Below are 18,151 nucleotides of genomic sequence, written 5' to 3'. Positions count from 1 at the left end.
AGGCCGTCTAACACACACACGACAAACTGCAAACGTATCTTAGCAATTGACTGTGTCATCCTGGCAGACATGCAACATAAGTTATTTCTGGGATTACACTGTCTGTATGGACCTTGCGGCTGCTGTGTACAGTGGACATATGTATCCCTTGACGTTACCACGGACCAATGCTGCTATGTCCACTCACACAAGCCATACTCACCATTTCAGCAAGTACCTCAGCAACGGTAGACTCAACCACGGCAAACACTGCTAGTCCTTCAGCTGCAACATCTACATTGTCACCGACAACGACACTAACATCCATTGCGATCGAGACGACTACCCCTGAGTCTGACTTGGCACCCCAGAACTATCCGACTACCTTACCTTCCGTGCTGAGTAACCAACCGGAAGTGACGTCAGATCATTCCTCACAAAAAGACCAGGTTACAACGTCTGTGACTTCTGCAACCACTGATCAAATGTTAATAGCAACCAAAAGAGATGGTTCAGCATGTATCTACCTCCCTGGTGTTGCTAAACAGTCATCTGTGCAATGTAAGTAGACGTGAATATAACTAAATGTCACCTTGAATATTTTAACACACTTCACGTAAACCCTTTTGAAAACTTCTCAGAATTACAGAAAATGTATTTTCATATAAATATGACTCTGATATAGAAAGCAAAATAGCGTGTTGTGTGAAAGGTCCAGTCAGACCTCTTATTTCACCACCAAATATGTGTCAGTCAGTATGTTCGATGAGTCAGTATGCACCTATATTTAACCCAGTACGTCAGTGTAATCTCACCCACACTCACTTGTGTTATTCCATCCTCGTACACTTAATCTAAAGATAAGTATGCTTAATGCTTTGAAAGGTGCCTTCGGGTATATACCTCTTTTGGATATGCCGTATGCCCGATATATACCCTCAACTCGGTATATACCCATATATCTATATATATATATATGTGTGTGTGTGTGTATGTGTGTGTGTGTATATATATATATATATATATATATATATATATATATATAGTTACCCTGGATAGGATGAAGTTAAGCAGAACGAAACCAATTCTGTATTTCTGTATAAATGTCACTCTTCACGTTAACACCAGACAGTGGATATAACAAACAGGTTTTCAAGCCAGTTGTGCTCGAAATAAGTGGGTTCGGTTTCAATAAGACCTATTGCAGGAAAATATTTATATTTAATCCTTATCTTGTTTTAATCCTTAAGTTGTTTTAACTTTCTTATTCCGTGCCTGATCTAGGCAAATTAACTGACAACTAATGGTTTGAAGGAACTCGAAACCACATTTCACATGGTAACATTCAGCTCTAGGTCTATGACTAAACCATATGGTGTGTTGTGAACGGAACTGATCAGCCACGCTAATTCCTGTATCTGACTTCCCTAGGAAGTAGAATAGCGAGAGAGAGAGAGAGAGAGACGGTATGGTCTCATCAGTGATTTGTCTCATCAGACAATCTGTAGTGGTCCATAACATCTCCTGTCATGGCACTTTGGAAATATCTTATGGTTTTGAGTTTTCGTGAGTATATGTTTCCTTATCAGAGCTCCATTGATTGTCTCTATATCAGAGCTCCATTGATTGTTTCTATATCAGATCTCCATTGATTGTTTCTATATCAGAGTTCCATTGATTGTTTCTATATCAAAGCTCCATTGATTGTCTCTATATCAGAGCTCCATTGATTGTTTCTATATCAGATCTCCATTGACTGTTTCTATATCAGAGCTCCATTGATTGTCTCTATATCAGAGCTCCATTGATTGTCTCTATATCAGAGCTCCATTGATTGTTTCTATATCAGATCTCCATTGATTGTCTCTATATCAGAGCTTCATTGATTGTTTCTATATCAGATCTCCATTGATTGTCTCTATATCAGAGCTTCATTGATTGTTTCTATATCAGATCTCCATTGATTGTCTCTATATCAGAGTTCCATTGATAGTTTCTGTATCAGAGCTCCATTGATTGTTTCTATATCAGATCTCCATTGATTGTTTCTATATCAGAGCTCCATTGATTGTTTCTATATCAGATCTCCTTTGATTGTTTCTATATCAGAGCTCCATTGATTGTCCAGTCTTGTTTCTTCATTTATTAGTGGTTGGGTATATCGCTTCGAGTCATGCGCTTACGTGGTCTTCAATTTCTTGGGGACATTTGACATCACTGAATCTTTTATGCTTACATTCAGTTGTATTAACATAGGTCGTCTGGCCTATACGACAGGACACGGTTAACAGACACTAAAAAATCCCTACTTTCCGTTGTTGGTGGACGAAAACTCCTCTAACTATTTTTAAGAGATCCTGACTGGCGACTCAAATGACCTTTGTTTTCCGATATTCATTTATAAGTCCTTGTTTCTTAAACAATACCTGAAATTGGAATTACGACTGTTTTCATTTGCCTAATACACTGATTTAATATAGACAGGTTCTGGTCTGAACAATGCCTCGCACGTGACTGCTTTCCTCTGTACCCAAAACTTATAGTCAATATTTAGCTGAGGAGGGGTAGGTTCGCGATTACTTTTTAATCGTATTATTAACAAAAATATTGATATGTATTTAGAGCCGTACATGCTATGTTATGATAGTTAACATAGTCGGACACAGTGGAAATACAGAGGTGGAACATGGAAGTAAAAAGAGGTTTCGTGATTCATATTACAACATAAATCATTTGTTCTTCCTCAAACAAGAAGTGAATGCGTTTAGTTTGACGCCGCGCTCAGCAACATTCCCGCTATAAGGCGGCGACGTGTAAATTATCGAGGCTGGACCAGACAATCCAATGATTTGCGCAATTGGGAACCGATGACATGTGTTCACCAAGTCAGCGAGCCTAACCACCCGATCCCGTTAGCCGCCTCTTAGGCCATGGCTAGGCCAATATTCTAACTGTTATTTTTCGTATTATCTTGATTTATGTAAATAAAATGAATATCGACTGATGCCTTTTTGTTCCGGTGTCATGTGTATTTAAGTTGGGTTATCGCCCATGTTGATTTCAGTGTGCACAGTACGGCAGGTTATGTCTCAGTTCAACAGTGGATGTCCGCAGGTAGATGACTGTGCCCAGAAGGTTTTCACAAGTTTAAACAGCCCTGACGACGTTTTTATCTGCCGGTAAAGTTCCAAATTCAATCTACCAGGTCGTCCGTATTTTGTTATTGATTTTGTCATCTCCCGAATGTTCACTGGAACGTGAAAGAGATCAGTTTTCGTATCTGCAATAAAAGAATATTACTACGATTCCACACCCATATATTACCCTTGTCATCCTAATGTTTCGCCAGATATATTTATCAACAAATCGTTTCCGAAGTAAAACAACTCCACCTGTCCATTATTTAAAAAGAAACATGTTCCTTCTGCTACCACAACCTCTGTGTGCGTGAATGTGAAACTCGGCTGATGTCATCACGACATTGTTGGTTGGTGGTCCAGTCGGCTTTAAAACATTTCAGTCAATTATCAGTTAAGGAATTAAACAATTTTCCGTTATAGGTCACTGGTCAGTTACATAACGTGTGCCCAGAAAGCCAAACGTGTATGTGGAGAGGTCGACGATTCCGATATACAGCAGAGTGTGACAAACATATATACAGCAAAGAACTGCACAGGTATGTAAGTTATACAATTTGACGGTTAACGCCCCATGTGCCCTGTTCAAGACTACATGTAAACCCCCACAAGGCTTTATTCATTTGTTTTGGGGTTATTTAAATGATGATCTCACCAATACGTCAGGTACATTACGGCGACCTTTAAACATTCAAGTCTTGACCAGACAATCAAGTGGTCGATATTATGAACATCGATGCACGCCTTCAAGGTACGATGACATGCAAAGCCACCATGGAAACACGGTGGACTTGCGCAATATACCATGGCAGAAACTAACATATGATATATATTTATATTTCAGCTGTTCTTACGGACGTAACGACATCCGTGGAAATGCCTGCTGTTACGGCTCGTAATTCAGTATCAGGTACACGTATCTGACTTGCAAGTTTCCTCTATCTTTCGTTGTTAACAGGTGTTTAGCACAATAAATGACTAGGTCATCATCACATATTGCAATGCTCGTGCCATGTATCTCCCTCGTGTTGCATGTTAGCACTGCATCAGCCCCATGATGTATAGTTGACAAGCAAGGTACACACGATGTTTGCTCTCCGCCCTGACTTACCAAGCACTGTGTTTGGTGCATGTCGCCTGAACGGAAGTGTAGAGCAATTCTCCATTGGTTCAATGTCGGCAGCTTCCTCCCTGACAGTTCCAAGCATGTCTTCGTCCCCAGCATGTTCCCAGCGTGTAACCTCTCCCCCTGGCTGTGTTAATGTGGTGCAACCTCTCCCCTTGACTGTGTTAATGTGGTGCAACCTCTCCCCTTGACTGTGTTCATGTGGTGCAACCTGTCCCCTTGTCTGTGTTAATGTGGAGGACGCCTTGTAACAGAGCCCATGTGCCACTCTCTGTTATAGCGCCGACACGCGGGATCCATGAGACTGGTGAAACCAGCACCCAACCTGAAGCTGCATCTCCGGCAACAGATACCACCTCTTACATTCTAAGCACTGATCGTTTTAAAGTTACCAATGTTCAAAATGTTGATGTTACATCCACTCACTTGAACGACACAAATACTCCGACGATGTCCTTTGAAAGCACCAGTCGCTTGGAAGTTACGAATACCCAGAACAGAGATGGAACAACGACGCAGCGGTTGAAGGGTACAAGTACTCTGCCAGTAGCCTCTGCACTCACCAGTCGTGTGAAAGACACAGACACCCAGAGCACTGAACGCTCAACCGCACCCCTAATGTCCTCAACATACAGACCTACACAAGTCTCATCCTCATCAGACAGACATACACAAGTCTCATCCTCAACAGACAGACATACACAAGTCTCATCCTCAACCGCTCTCAACCGTGAAACCATCACCGAGGTGAAGACATACGCGCCCCAAGTTACGTCGTCGTCTACGAGGCACTCGTCATCTACTTCAGAGCCAGCAGTCGTCCGGCGAGGTAGATCGAGCACATTACGGGTCACAGTAGCACCACTGTCACACAAGGACGACACCACAGTACCCACATCTGGAATTGATATGACCACCACAGGAAGCAAGACAACGTTTAAAAATAACCTTGGGGCGAGTCTAGTGACAAACACGAGAACCTCTCGAGTTACCTCCCCTTCCATTCTTCCAGGCCAGCCCACAGACGTTACATCAGGTTTTCATCAGTCAACGAAGTCAGCAGATGGCACCGGATCTGGAACTGACATAAAGAAGACGAGTACACCAATACCAGGCGAGCTCCCCATCACTCCCCCACCTGAGGAAGAGGAGTCGACCACGGACACATCTAACCCTCAAGGTGGAAAACACGTAACACATTCCAGACTTGTTTAATGTGATTACAGAAGTAACATTTACTCCGATATTAGCTCAGGCGTTGGTTTATCTATAATGGCGTGAAGACAGGTTCATATTGTGTGTATGTTTGTGTGTACGTATGCAAGTACATGAGTCTATTACATTGTCCATAATGGGGAAATGTGTATTTTTGAATGACAATTCAAATTTTGAATGATTTGTTGACTTATCCAGATTTGTAGTCTATACACTTAAAACCTGAACATTGACTCAAGATTTAAGACAGGCTGAATTAGACTCATCAGTTCAACTCTCAAATTTTAAATTTGGATCTATTTTGATCTTACGATGGTCAAAGTATTTCTGTAAATATGTAGTTTATATAATGTATTGGAAGCAGTTTCAAGCCCACCCGCCGTTCTTTTTCCAAGTCAACACAAAGTTTAAGGTTTGCGTTGAACAGTGATTTGTTGTACACGGTTATACACGTTTCCGGATCCATTGTTAATGTTGTTCCTGTTTTAATTCAATCACGACCCTGCGCAAACAGTGTTATACATGCAGTTAGAACTTGAAGTCTAGCAATTGTAGCGGAGCACATGCGAACCACAGATATTCTGATCCGAAGCCGGGCGCCATGCTCACATGGCCAAAGTGTTTAACCTCTGACAAGGTAAGGGTGCCATCAACAGACGACACCTCCCAACCCGTATGACAGGGTACTGAGTCAGACTCTTACTTTGCTCCAATTTGATATGAACGTGCTCAAACCCGTTTTAGACGCCATTGTAGCGTCCAGAAAATGACCGAGTCCCGGGCTGGGGTTCGAACCACGGACCCTCTGATCAAAAGTCAGGCGCCGAGTCCAAATAACGCAAACGGTTAACCCCGTCGAGAGTGAACAGTGTGCCAACCTTAGACTCTTCTCACCCACTGCTAATGTTTCACAGCATACAACAATGGACAATAAAATTGACTGAGTTCGCATACAGTTTCAAATCTGTTTCAGGTGTGGGAGTTCCATCCTCAGGCACAAACGGTAAGCACAAGATCTGCTTGAAACAACTGGATACAAATCTGGGGCTCCTTTTATGAAGCACTAAAGTGACAGTAAGTCACTAAGGTAACCTTAGTGAAATGTTAAGGAATGGGAGTTAAGGTTAACCTTAGTAAAGTTGGTTTGTGAAAGGAGGCCCAGATCTTGAACTCTGTTTGAATGAGTACAGGACCCTTAAGTCAATATCACCTGACATCGTTGTGCTGTAGATAGAGCAAGCGTTTAATACCTGAGCATAGTTTTCCAATAGTCGTAATGCTGAAAACGATTTGTTCAACCGTACCTTGTGTGATGTTGATATCTGAAGAGGCTGCAACATCGGTAAGGTAAGGTTAATTCTGATTGCGGACACAGTAGTCAGCTTTCGATGCAACCCTGATGCCAGTTTAACTGACCGTTCGTCGCACTGTCTGGACTCTTGTGTTACCCCTAGAAGTAAATGATGCTGTTATAAATTTCATTCAGGTGTATTGTGTCCCCGTTAAGGGCGTAGTACTTGATACTGCCTATAGTGTGTACTATAGATGTGTATGCTTTCTTCAGGGTCTCTGGTTGTATCTACCGTGTCCACTGTGTTCGTCAGCTGGGTCTGCTGGACGTTGTACATCACAACTACCTGAAACCTGAACTTCGGTTGTCGAGTGTGCTGAATGTGTGTTGAGAAATGGCATGATGACCGACGAAGGAAATGCTACTTCTGAAGACAGGTGTAGGAAATATCACAGACGACCGGAGTTTGGACAGGAACAGCCGCTTCTATTTCGAATCTTGTGTTTATAGTCTTTTTAGTTTTCAAGGTATGTGTAAGGACGGGGAGGGAAATGCTAACTCATAAATATTTAAACTATTGGATTAAGTTATTATTTAACAGATCAGGTCAGATGGTGACTTTTGAACACATAGTCATGATTTCATCGGAATCGCACAAACGTCTTTAGAAATATGGAGAGTGTGATGACGCTGTGCTATTGTATTTAATAACGACTGCTAGGGCACAGTCCTGCGATCCAGTCCAGCAAGTGATCGCCAAGACCTAATGTCACAGTGACCTGACGGTGACCCTGTTGGACACTGTAAGGCGACAGTACATTTTGGGGGGGATGTAGAAGGTGGCCGGAAGTGTGTGTCACTGCATGTCACTCATGCTGAAACCAGGACTTTCATTCTTAAGCCACTTCCTGTTTTGACCTGATTAAATGCTGACATGACAGCTTCATCATGGATATGTCTCGGCGCTTTATGGCACAATACAACTAGTGAGGTCAGGCGAAACTGGGTTTAACATCATAGTTGAGAATATTTCGTTCATATGACGACGAGCATGAGTGTGTATGTGTATCTGCTTGTACTAGCCCAGACCCAAGCTTGTTTTGCAGTAGTTGCTCAATAAGATATCACGCCGCTGTTAACTCGGATATAGAAACTAGTTCCGTCCGTGCGCCCGTCCGGAGCATATCTCCTAAAGTATTCTTGATGACTTAACCAAACTTCACACACATGTCAAGGATGATCCCCAGATGTGCCCTTTGGGGAATAGACCCAGATATGAATTTTATTTTGTGGCTTCCATGGAAACATGAATGTGGCTTTGAGGATGTCATGTTGTCCTGAGCAGATCTTCCAAACTAGCTTTATCAAACTTGGTACAAATGTTCACCATGATCCCTAGATGTGCCTTTCGGAGGTTACACCAGTCCATGTAGTTTCCTTTTTCTTGGTTTCCATGACAACAAGTTTGACTTCGACTGAAATGGGTAGTTGTGCTCTTTTCCGGAGCAGATCTTTCAAACTATTTCTTCACCAAACTTGGCACATCTATAAATGTGGTGGTTTACTAGTGCTTTTTGGTTGGTTTGGATATCTGAATAAAATGTTTGTTGCGTTTCCAAGGCAACAACTTGGACCTCGACTGAATTTGGTGGTAGTGTTCTTTTCCAGAGCAGAACTGTAAAACTTTACTATACTCCTTCCACTCTATCATATACACTCGAAAACATTTGACATGCTGTAATCATAATTAGCAGACATATTCATGAAGAGTATTTGGCCGTGACAGGGGATATTAATGACTTTATATTCCTGCTAGTCCGCGAAAACACTTATCAAGTAAGTGAAAGCACTGCCCCTTACTTGATGAACCGATGTCTTTAAGCTACCTCAATCCATGCCTTTAGGGTACGATCATAAAGCAAGACAGCCAGGCGAAGACCGCCAATACTTTCCCCCACGTCTCAACTGTTTCCTGTTATGTAATATCTGATTAAGACAATTGTGTAATTGAAGTCGGTATTTGTGGGTTCTGTTTTCTGGAAATGGGTTATTATGGGGTGGATTTTGAGTCAGGTAGCGTGATGTATGGCGAAGGGATGATAAAGGAAGTTCCAGTACTGGCATCACAGCTACTATGAACATATAACTTAATGTATTTCATGTTTTGAATTAAGTGCAAATAATGTATTTAATGTGCCATGTACAAATGTATCAGAATGACGAAGAAGGAATTGTATATTGTGTCGAAATTACATACAAGTTACTTTGTATTTGAATAAACGTGTTTAATGTTACTGTTTTACGTGTTGCTTAGTCTTTCCCTTCCGCTGTACCATCATCATGCTAGTGTTGTGTTGGGGTAAACGTCGTACCGTAATCATGGTGACGTCTCGGGCTCGGCGTCGTGGCGACGTGTGTCAGGCTGGACGTCGTACCTTCCTCATGCTCGTGTTGTGTTGGGCTAAACGTCGTACCGTCATCATGCTAGTGTTGTGTTGGGCTAAACGTCGTACCGTCATCATGGTGACATGTCTCGGACTACGCGTCGTGGCGACGTGTGTCAGGCTGGACGTCGTATTGTCCTCATTCTAGTGGTGTGTTGGACTAAACGTTGTACCGTCATCATAGTGACATGTCTCTTACCGGGTGTCTTGGCGACGTGTGTCAGGCTGGACGTCGTACCTTTCTTATGGTGACGTGTGTCAGACTGGACGTCATACCATGCTCACTGTGACATGTGACACGTGTCGGGCTAGACGTCGTATAGTCGTCCTGGTGACATGTAACACGTGTCGGGCTGGACATCGTACCGTGTTCAAGGTGACGTGTGTCGGACTCGACGTCATACCGGGCTCATGCTGATGTTGTATTCAGGGTATATAATTGTGACGTAAAAATTATCACAATGGACATAACGTCGGGTTCTTGCGTTGGTATTCCTCACTGTATGAAAGATGAGGCTAACGGTCGTGATAATCATTTCTTCCTGCGGTAGGTTACCAACGCTCTCCCACAATATTACAAAGTACGTTTTACTTTAGATCCAAAGCAAACAAAACTGCTGGCAATAATTATATGGCAGGATAAGACGAATGTCAATATAACTTACCGTTTATGATCTATGATGTTTTCTCTTCGAAATTGATTTCTTGGCGGTTTAAAATAGTAACTGTGAATAAGTGAGTGAGTTTAGCACTCCATATTCCAGCAGTATCAAGGCGAGGGATACCAGAAATGGGATTCACACATTGTACCCGTGTTGGGACTCGAACTCGGGTCTTCGGTGTGACGAGCAAACGCCTTAACCACTGGGCTACATCAGCGACCCAATAATTGTGAGAGACTTAGGGTTGAGCTTAACTGAGGTAACAATCTTATATGTCCCTGTCATCGTGAACACTTAAGTCACAATTAGTTCTCTGAAAATTCAAGCCAACGCCCGGGTATGCAGTGACTAGCGTAAAGATACCCGCAGTGATAATAACACGGAAACCAATGTCCTGACAGGCCGAATGTCAGTGTCGACAACTTGATCAGTCATCAACAAAGAAATATACATGCTGCGTATATATGGTCTCCTAACATCCTGGCATAATGTGTGTGTCCTGTATTTGATTCATTTAAAACTATAACTCACCACGATTAAACCATTGTCTCCCCATAAATGTGTACAGCATCACAGCGTTTTGTCACTAACCTCGTCAAACCGCCAGTTTCAGTTTCAAAGGTTTAACGAGACGGCAGGACAGCTGTCCTGTCAATTGCCAATGGTGTACACGAAGTGTCCGGACACTCGTAACACTAGTACTGCATATTACAGCATAACAAAATAATATTTTCCATTTAATGCCACTACAGAAAACAAATAGTAAATATACAGTAGAAATAGAATTAAACATAAACAGAAGGACGAAGTACGTCTGCACTATATATTGTACTATTACGAAATCCGTACCATTGTCTCTGAGGCGCCCGTATTACAGATGCCACATCAGGGGAGATTTTGTCAGTCAATTTCAAATGTAAGAGGGTCTGATAAACAGTTTCTCACAGAGTGCATTCCAAGTGTGCGAAAATGTATTTTTGTGAGAATTTAAAAAGCACTACAGCGAGTGTGGTACCTATATCTTAAACCTTCTAGGTTTTGGTTTGGTCTGGTTGTTGTTCAACTCAGCAATATTCCGGCGCTATTTGGATACGATGATTTGTGTCAACCATATCGTCTTCACGCTGTGAAATGTCGCGAAAATGTCGCATTGTCTCATTGTCGCGCTATGGCTAATTTGCACCTCATTTTGCTTGTTTTTGAGAGGGCGACAACGCGACAATGCGAATTCCCTCAACAGTCACCCCCTAGCTTTTTCTAGTCTAGGTGTGTGTGTGTGTGTGTGTGTGTGTGTGTGTGTGTGTGTGTGTGTATGTGTGTGTGTGTATGTGTGTGTGTGTATGTGTGTGTGTGTGTGTGTGGTAATATTTGCAGGAATAACACATTTCCGATCTAATGATCCCTAAATTACCACGACAGTGGTAACTGTGACAGCCATGCATGGTTGCACACATGTTGTTGTCCAGTAAAGTCATATTTGTCGGTCACGTTATATGAAACTAGAACATACTCGAGTCACCGGAAAAGTAAGGTGTGTCTTGTCTCGCATATCACAAGTTGACGCTCAAAGGGATTCGGGAACCAGCTTTGTACCGGAAGTTTGTACCTCTCCAGACCTTCTGGTTGTAAAGGCTGATTGCAGTTAACTCCAGACGTACGGTATACGACCTGTTCACTATACAGGGTGGTGGGTGCATGTCACACGCTAGCGACACTATCAGCCACGACAGAAAACACGCCCATGTTGTATGTAAAACAGATTGCAAATACTATCATTCAATTTCATCATATTGTTTGGTCTGCCCCAAGACATAAAAATCGAACAACAATTCTTTACATTAATGATCTTAAGAAACTACAGTATTGCCTTTTTGCCTCAACTTAAGTGTGTTTGATGTTCGAATACTTTCATTTATGTCATTCGATGTAAGAATGCACTCAGACGCCTGTAGAACAGAAACGTAACGGAACACTTTGATGGTTGCTAAATAATATACCGTACGAGTCGACAGGTCAGCAGTTCAGAGCTGGGATGTCACGGTTGTTGATACAGATGTAGATAACGGGATAACAGCCTCGGGAGGAATATCGGATATTGCCACGGCTTTAGTGCGAGCTTAACGCTTAAGGTGTGACAATAACATGAATTCAGTGGTATTTCAACATTGGCGTTTCTTGAAATCTTCAGCAGTTTACACAGTTTACAGGTTCCACTGTTACGTGAATACTTACTTCTGTAGATTGACACGTTCTAGTGTCTGAACGGTTTGGAACCACGAAAGTGTGTGTGTGTGTGTGTGTGTGTGTGTGTGTGTGTGTGTGTGTGTGTGTGTGCTGTCTGTTGTAAAAGTATTTGTTAAAAAAAGAATTGGATAAAAAGGATTATAAAACACAACATTTAAAATGTAAAGTCGAAAGGGGAAATATATCATAAAGAGTGAAAGTAACACAAACCATGTTTTCAAACGAAAAAAATACTTACCTAAGATATAAGAATTCTGAACGGATAGTTGAATAGATTTTTTAAATATGTGATATCACCATTATGTTCAGCTTGTTTATGCTGTTATTGATAATGATAAACTTTTAAATAATTACTCATGTGAAAATATTGATGACTCCCTGAATATTATCAGTGTCCCTTTAACAATATAATAAATGAAGTATTTCTCCATTATTTTAACTGATCTGTAGCTTACATTTTCTCTTTTCACTATTGTTTCCTATTATCCGACCACCTCGTTATCACAGCTACAAATGTGGGAAGCACCGCACCACCTACACAATGTACGACGTCATCAACCAGCGTGCTGTATTCGAATGTCCAGAAATGACGTCATGTTAAAACGATCTTTGATCGTGGCATAACCAGGCACGCCTGTATGAGGCGAGATGAAACGTCCCTATACTTCGCTGTGTATGATCCTGAGAAGGAGCATATTTTATATGTCTCGTGAAACATTATGTATTTGTCATGGTGTGACGCAAATGGGTTATATTTTCAAATTATTCATTAAAAGCTTCAAATTATGCTTAATTAAATTTAAACATTATTTTAATTGAGACAATTTGAATAACGAAATCCAAATTCTCCCAACTGTAAACTAAAGACTGTTCACTTCTTTGTTCAGGTACGCGGATAAGATATAGTGCACACATACACACATACCTGTATCATATGTTGTTGTTATTTGTTGTCATGGTTTGTTGTCTTTATAATAAGATGGGTTTTTTTATCTTACAGTAATCGTCAATGCTCGGCGATGGCACACGAATACATGACAATCACAATAAGAATGACTCAACAAAAGAATGGGAAAATGATCAGCAGTTTGCAGTGGCAATATGCATAAATACTTGTGAGGAGTAAAATAAAGTCCCATATACATAAACTGTAAAATATTATATGTGGACGGGCACAATGTGTGAATATTATATGTATACGAGGATATTAATGTATATCAGGCTGGTCGCGGACGTTTAATGTATATCAGGCCAGACGTGGACGTTCAATGTTTATCAGGCTGGTCGTGGACGTACAGTGTATATCGGGCTAGACGTGGAGGTTCAATGTATATCAGTCTGGTAGTGAGCGTTTAATGTATATCACTCAGGTAGTGGACGTTCAATGTATATCAGTCTGGTAGTGAGCGTTTAATGTATATCAGGCTTGAAGTGGACGTTTGGTGTATATCACTCTGGTAGTGAACGTTCAGTGTATATCGGGCTTGTAGTGGACGTTCAGTGTATATCGGGCTTGTAGTAGATGCTGAATGTATATCAGGCTTGAAGTGGACGTTCAGTGTATATCAGGCTTGTAGTGGACGTTCACTGTATATCGGGCTTGTAGTAGACGTTGAATGTATATCAGGCTGGTAGTGGACGTTCGGTGTATGTTACACTCACCTTTTCCGGTAGTCTGTTGTGGCAGTGATTGAGAGCATTAGTCATACCATTGCTCTATTCAGACGTCTTGTTACCAGGGATACTTAACTAAGGCATGACTGTATTATTATTCTTTTATCAAGTAATTCCTGCAGGCCATCTATTCTCACTGAACCATCTCTGTGTGTTCATCTGTGAGAATCCCAGACTACAGTTGGACCCCGTGCGTCACTTACACCAGGCACAATGTGGGCGGTGATGGCCATATACCATGCACACGTAGGTACTGTAGATTAAGTGTGTTCTATTTTGGTATTCAGTCAGTTGTTGCCAGTAACACACGAGAAAGCGTAAACAACGGCACAAACAAATCTAATCTTACATCCGCCCTTTCGAAGTCGGAAAAGATGAAAAATTAAAAAATGGCAGTTACTTAACACGCGTCAAGCTGACACCCTGTTCGGCACTATCTTAATGTACGCCTATGATTTGTAATTTTACTTTAGAGAAAAGTCGTTCTAATGCATTATGCTCTGGTGAATCTGTTATGGTTGACTGACGCGATACTGAAGTACATTTGAAGTACATATCGAAGGGAACTTGTGCTAAATGTTCATTGCTCCAGTACGTTAAAGGTCTGCTACCCAATCCTGGCCTAAGTCTGGCCGAACTGAGACTCCCTTTGCCATTGCTAGGCCCTTTACAAATATTGAACTGAATCAGTACATGATTACACAAGGAGCCATTGATTGTTTGTTCATTCAGGAAGCAAATTCTGACCTACGCAAACTTGAATCAGATACAATTCACAAGGAAGAGTATTTCGTTGGTTGAGTGAATATATTGAATGTTAATTCCTAAGACTGGCATAGGTGATCCGACCAAATGACGACGTTCTAAATGCATCAAATAAAATATATGACTGTTATATTTGGGATTACACTTTCTCAGTAAAGTACAGATTCTAGAACTTTGGTAGGGTTGAGTGTACACCCCGAGCCAGGCAGCTTATCGCCAGTCAGTCGCCTAACCCACCCAGGCAGCGCGACATCAGTGTGAGTTCGATGGGGCTGAACCCAAAAAAATCACAGGAATATATACTTTGCTGAGAATGTGTAATCCGTATAAAACATTTATAACAACGTTATTGTCAACTGGCATTTAACAGTGATTTCGGTAGCAAAACTGAAGTTGTTTTACACTTGGGAACATTTTTCAGTGACAGACACTAACTGCCGGTCACCATATGCAGCAGACCATTTGATCAGACTCAGTCCATTTCCTGTTATGAACATTACACCATTAGAAGCATTTATGAGGAAGCGACTGATATGAACATGGAGATTATAGAAACAAGAAGTAAAATGTACAAAACACATCCCAGTACTTCAAGCCTCATTGAAGTAGGTCACTGTTGTATTCTAGACCGGTATCGCTTCATCCGTTTCTTCAACAGTACACCCGGACACGTAGTGGGAGGACGGATATACTGTATATAAACTCGTTGTGGTGTCATTCATTCCATTTCTCATTCAGTCATAAAGACAACACTTAAAAACATTAATTTTCCCATAAGTAATTGTTTTGGAATCCACCGATACACTGTTTCTTAAGTTGTTTATTCAAGAAGCAATAGATGGCCTGCGGCAACATGACGAAGGCCTTCCTCTGACACAGGACAAACATCAGCTGCAGTCGCACACTGTATTCCATCTACAATGTATGTTTTTATGACATACCTAATGGTGTAGATATACCCCAAGCAAAATATAGGAGCGTGTATCATGAACAGAGGACTGAGCCTGTGCGTCTACGCACGGATTATAATACAATAAAAATATGTTAGGCGTAGACTGGACCATGAAACCGGGTTGTAATTCAATTATCCCACTGATGTTTTATTCTTTGATAGGATTCATATTATAAGTGATCCATTCAAAATCAAACCCATTTAAAATTCATCTATTTGTAAGAAGTACTCATTGAAAGACAGGATATGCATGATTTCACGCCTCAAAATTGTATGTTGATTCTTGTGTTTACGACATGTGAAATACTTGCATCTCGTCCTTCATAGCGTTACGAACGGGATATTTCGCTATTTATGTGACACTATACGTGCCTTCGCGGTCACATTCAGCCATATTCATGATAATAGCGATATTTCGCTATTTTTGTTTTAAATACCGGTGATGAATGGCGGATTAGTCAGATAGTTGTATTCTACGCAGTAAAAGAACGTTAGATTTATTTCTGCATCACCCTGTAACAAGTTAGAAAGATCATCAACCATCGTGTTTATGTTTACAGTTGCTTCAGCAGCGGGTGCGACCTGGGATTGGTCTTGTTCACTATGTCACCACAAGCTCTCGTATCACTGCGAGACTTAAAGATATTTTTTTAATATGAAACTTTTGAGATGACCCCTCGACTTGAAACGCTTCACAGTACAATATATCTAGAACCTTTTCAACTTGGGGGGTCATCTCAAAAATTGTGTATTTGTTGTTTGTTTGTTTTTGTTTTTGTTTTTTTTTTTAAAAAAAAAAAACCCCGTTAAACCTTGCAATGGCACGTGAACCTGTGCATGTCACCTGCCCATCCCATCCCTAATTCCCATATTACATGCGTTATGTTGCGCGGCTCCTCCTGTAGTAAAAACCGTCTCCAAAATCATGACACGATATGTTGGCGGGAATAAGCCATTGCTGAATACACATTTCTCCTTTCACTGATAGCGTTAACACAAATACACACGTGCCCCCGACATTTAAACACATCTCAGTTTACCCACACATCCCGAAACATAAACTCTATATCCTTCATTGTAGCATTTTTCAAGGTTATAAGCTCCACCTTTCCTGACGTACGAACATTGCCACCTCATCTCTGGACTATGCAGTTGGACTACATATATGTATCGCCAGTTGACCGGGGTCAGCAACTTACTGGGTGAACAATGAAATTCTAGTATTGACTTTCTTCCCCTGTGATATCATTGTTTTCTCAATAGCAATCTAAAGTTGATCTAATCTGCTCCAGGCCTTACACTTCTGTAGAACATACAACGGATATCTCCCATGGAAATCATTAACGTTTCATGTTATGTAACCAACACATCGATACACATGTAACCGTCATCTACGATCATGAATCCATGTTTTTGTAGATTATGCAATGAACAGTTCATATCGAATCGACCATTAATTAACACCGGCCTTGGGGTAACCTTTCCAGGTGCTAAAAGCACACCATTGTGTGTTACTTCACACCTCGGGAAGTCATAAAAACATGTATCCAAATAAACGTTTCACTGGGCCCCAGAAGGTAATAAGAACTTCATGAAAGTAACACCTAAAGATGCTGTCTGTTTTGCTTCTGGACACGCCCCTGGCTAGTCGGAACAGCGGATACATATTTGTATTCAATTTCAAGACGAGGAATTAGCTGGTTCAAGTCCATGTTCGGTTCTGCTTGGTTCTGTGATAAAGAAATGTACAACCCTCTATATCTTCACTGATGATAGCAGCAAGTGATGGCCACTGTTATTTTACATATATAAGGTTACATTTTTCAAATATTATTATGCTGTTTATTTTGCGGAAGGTTGTCAGGTACATTTAATTGCAGAACCTTTTTAGCACAGAAATATTATGCTTGCAAATAAATCGGTCAAAATGTTCATATTTGAGATTACATTCGAAATGATCACGCATATTTGAAAAGCATGAAGATGTTAATATTGACATCGATCAACATGGAACTGTGTCCGTACGCGACGATCTTAGGGATAGACCTGATAATCCGAACAGAAACATTCTTAACGACTGTTTGCTGTGTCGAAGTCACCTTGAAGTGATGAGTCGAGGAGAAACATGGAAGCTAGCGCCGTGAAAACAGTCTGATATAACGGGAGAGATGACGTTTGTGAACATAATAGGTCGTGCGTTGAACCTTGAATGTGCTGTTACACGAACGGTGCTAGGTGAAGTTCCACAGCGTGAAGGTCAAAGTGTCTTAGGACGCTGATTAAGGTTTTGAAAGCCTGATATTGTCTGTGATCCTGTTCGACACTGTCTTAATATACGGAAGTATGTGTGATTGCAGTGTATTGAAATATGTTGGAAGAGAATATGTGCGAATGAGATGTACATCAAAAAACCTGTCAAATCTCACTTAATCCATCTCGGTAAACGAGAAATATACACTTGAAACTGCAGTGGCAGTTTAAGACATCCGGTAAATGACTCCTAGGAAATATTACCATTATAAAATAAACATCATGTATGGTAGTATAATCCATTTGGTGGTTTAAGCTCAAAGGGCTGTAGAAGTTTTCAGTAAGAAGAGACAATTGTACAGATACATAATCCACGCGTTATCGTTCAACCTTTAACCTAATACTTGGACTT

General features: G+C 41.1%; 1 protein-coding gene across 3 annotated transcripts; it reads left to right on the top strand.

Moving 5' to 3' along the window:
* The first annotated feature begins 397 nt into the window (after window positions 1-397).
* LOC137261844 (uncharacterized) lies at window positions 398-9,042 on the top strand. 3 transcript variants are annotated; one of them, XM_067799644.1, is made up of 7 exons: window positions 398-540; window positions 3,044-3,158; window positions 3,540-3,655; window positions 3,961-4,026; window positions 4,523-5,422; window positions 6,431-6,460; window positions 7,022-9,042. In XM_067799644.1, exons 1-7 carry the CDS (start codon window positions 465-467, stop codon window positions 7,096-7,098), a joined length of 1,380 nt encoding a protein of 459 aa, XP_067655745.1. In that variant the 5' UTR covers window positions 398-464; the 3' UTR covers window positions 7,099-9,042. The 3 variants fall into 3 exon arrangements, with proteins under 3 accessions (XP_067655745.1, XP_067655747.1, XP_067655746.1); XM_067799646.1 differs by lacking the exon at window positions 398-540 and adding an exon at window positions 1,350-1,545 and having other exon boundaries at window positions 5,255-5,422; XM_067799645.1 differs by lacking the exon at window positions 398-540 and adding an exon at window positions 1,350-1,545.
* The last annotated feature ends 9,109 nt before the right edge of the window (window positions 9,043-18,151 follow it).

The sequence above is a fragment of the Haliotis asinina genome, chromosome 14 (assembly GCF_037392515.1).
Source record: "Haliotis asinina isolate JCU_RB_2024 chromosome 14, JCU_Hal_asi_v2, whole genome shotgun sequence".
Lineage (NCBI taxonomy): Eukaryota > Metazoa > Mollusca > Gastropoda > Lepetellida > Haliotidae > Haliotis > Haliotis asinina.
The sequence above is the reverse complement of the archived record's forward strand: the minus strand, read 5'-3'. Positions and strand labels throughout refer to the sequence as shown.

Coding starts and splice junctions, on each gene's coding strand:
- LOC137261844 (XM_067799644.1), top strand. CDS start 465: ATGTTAATAGCAACCAAAAGAGATGGTTCAGCATGTATCTACCTCCCT. Junction 3,159..3,539: donor GACGACGTTTTTATCTGCCG/GTAAAGTTCCAA, acceptor TTTCCGTTATAG/GTCACTGGTCAGTTACATAA. Junction 3,656..3,960: donor TACAGCAAAGAACTGCACAG/GTATGTAAGTTA, acceptor TTTATATTTCAG/CTGTTCTTACGGACGTAACG.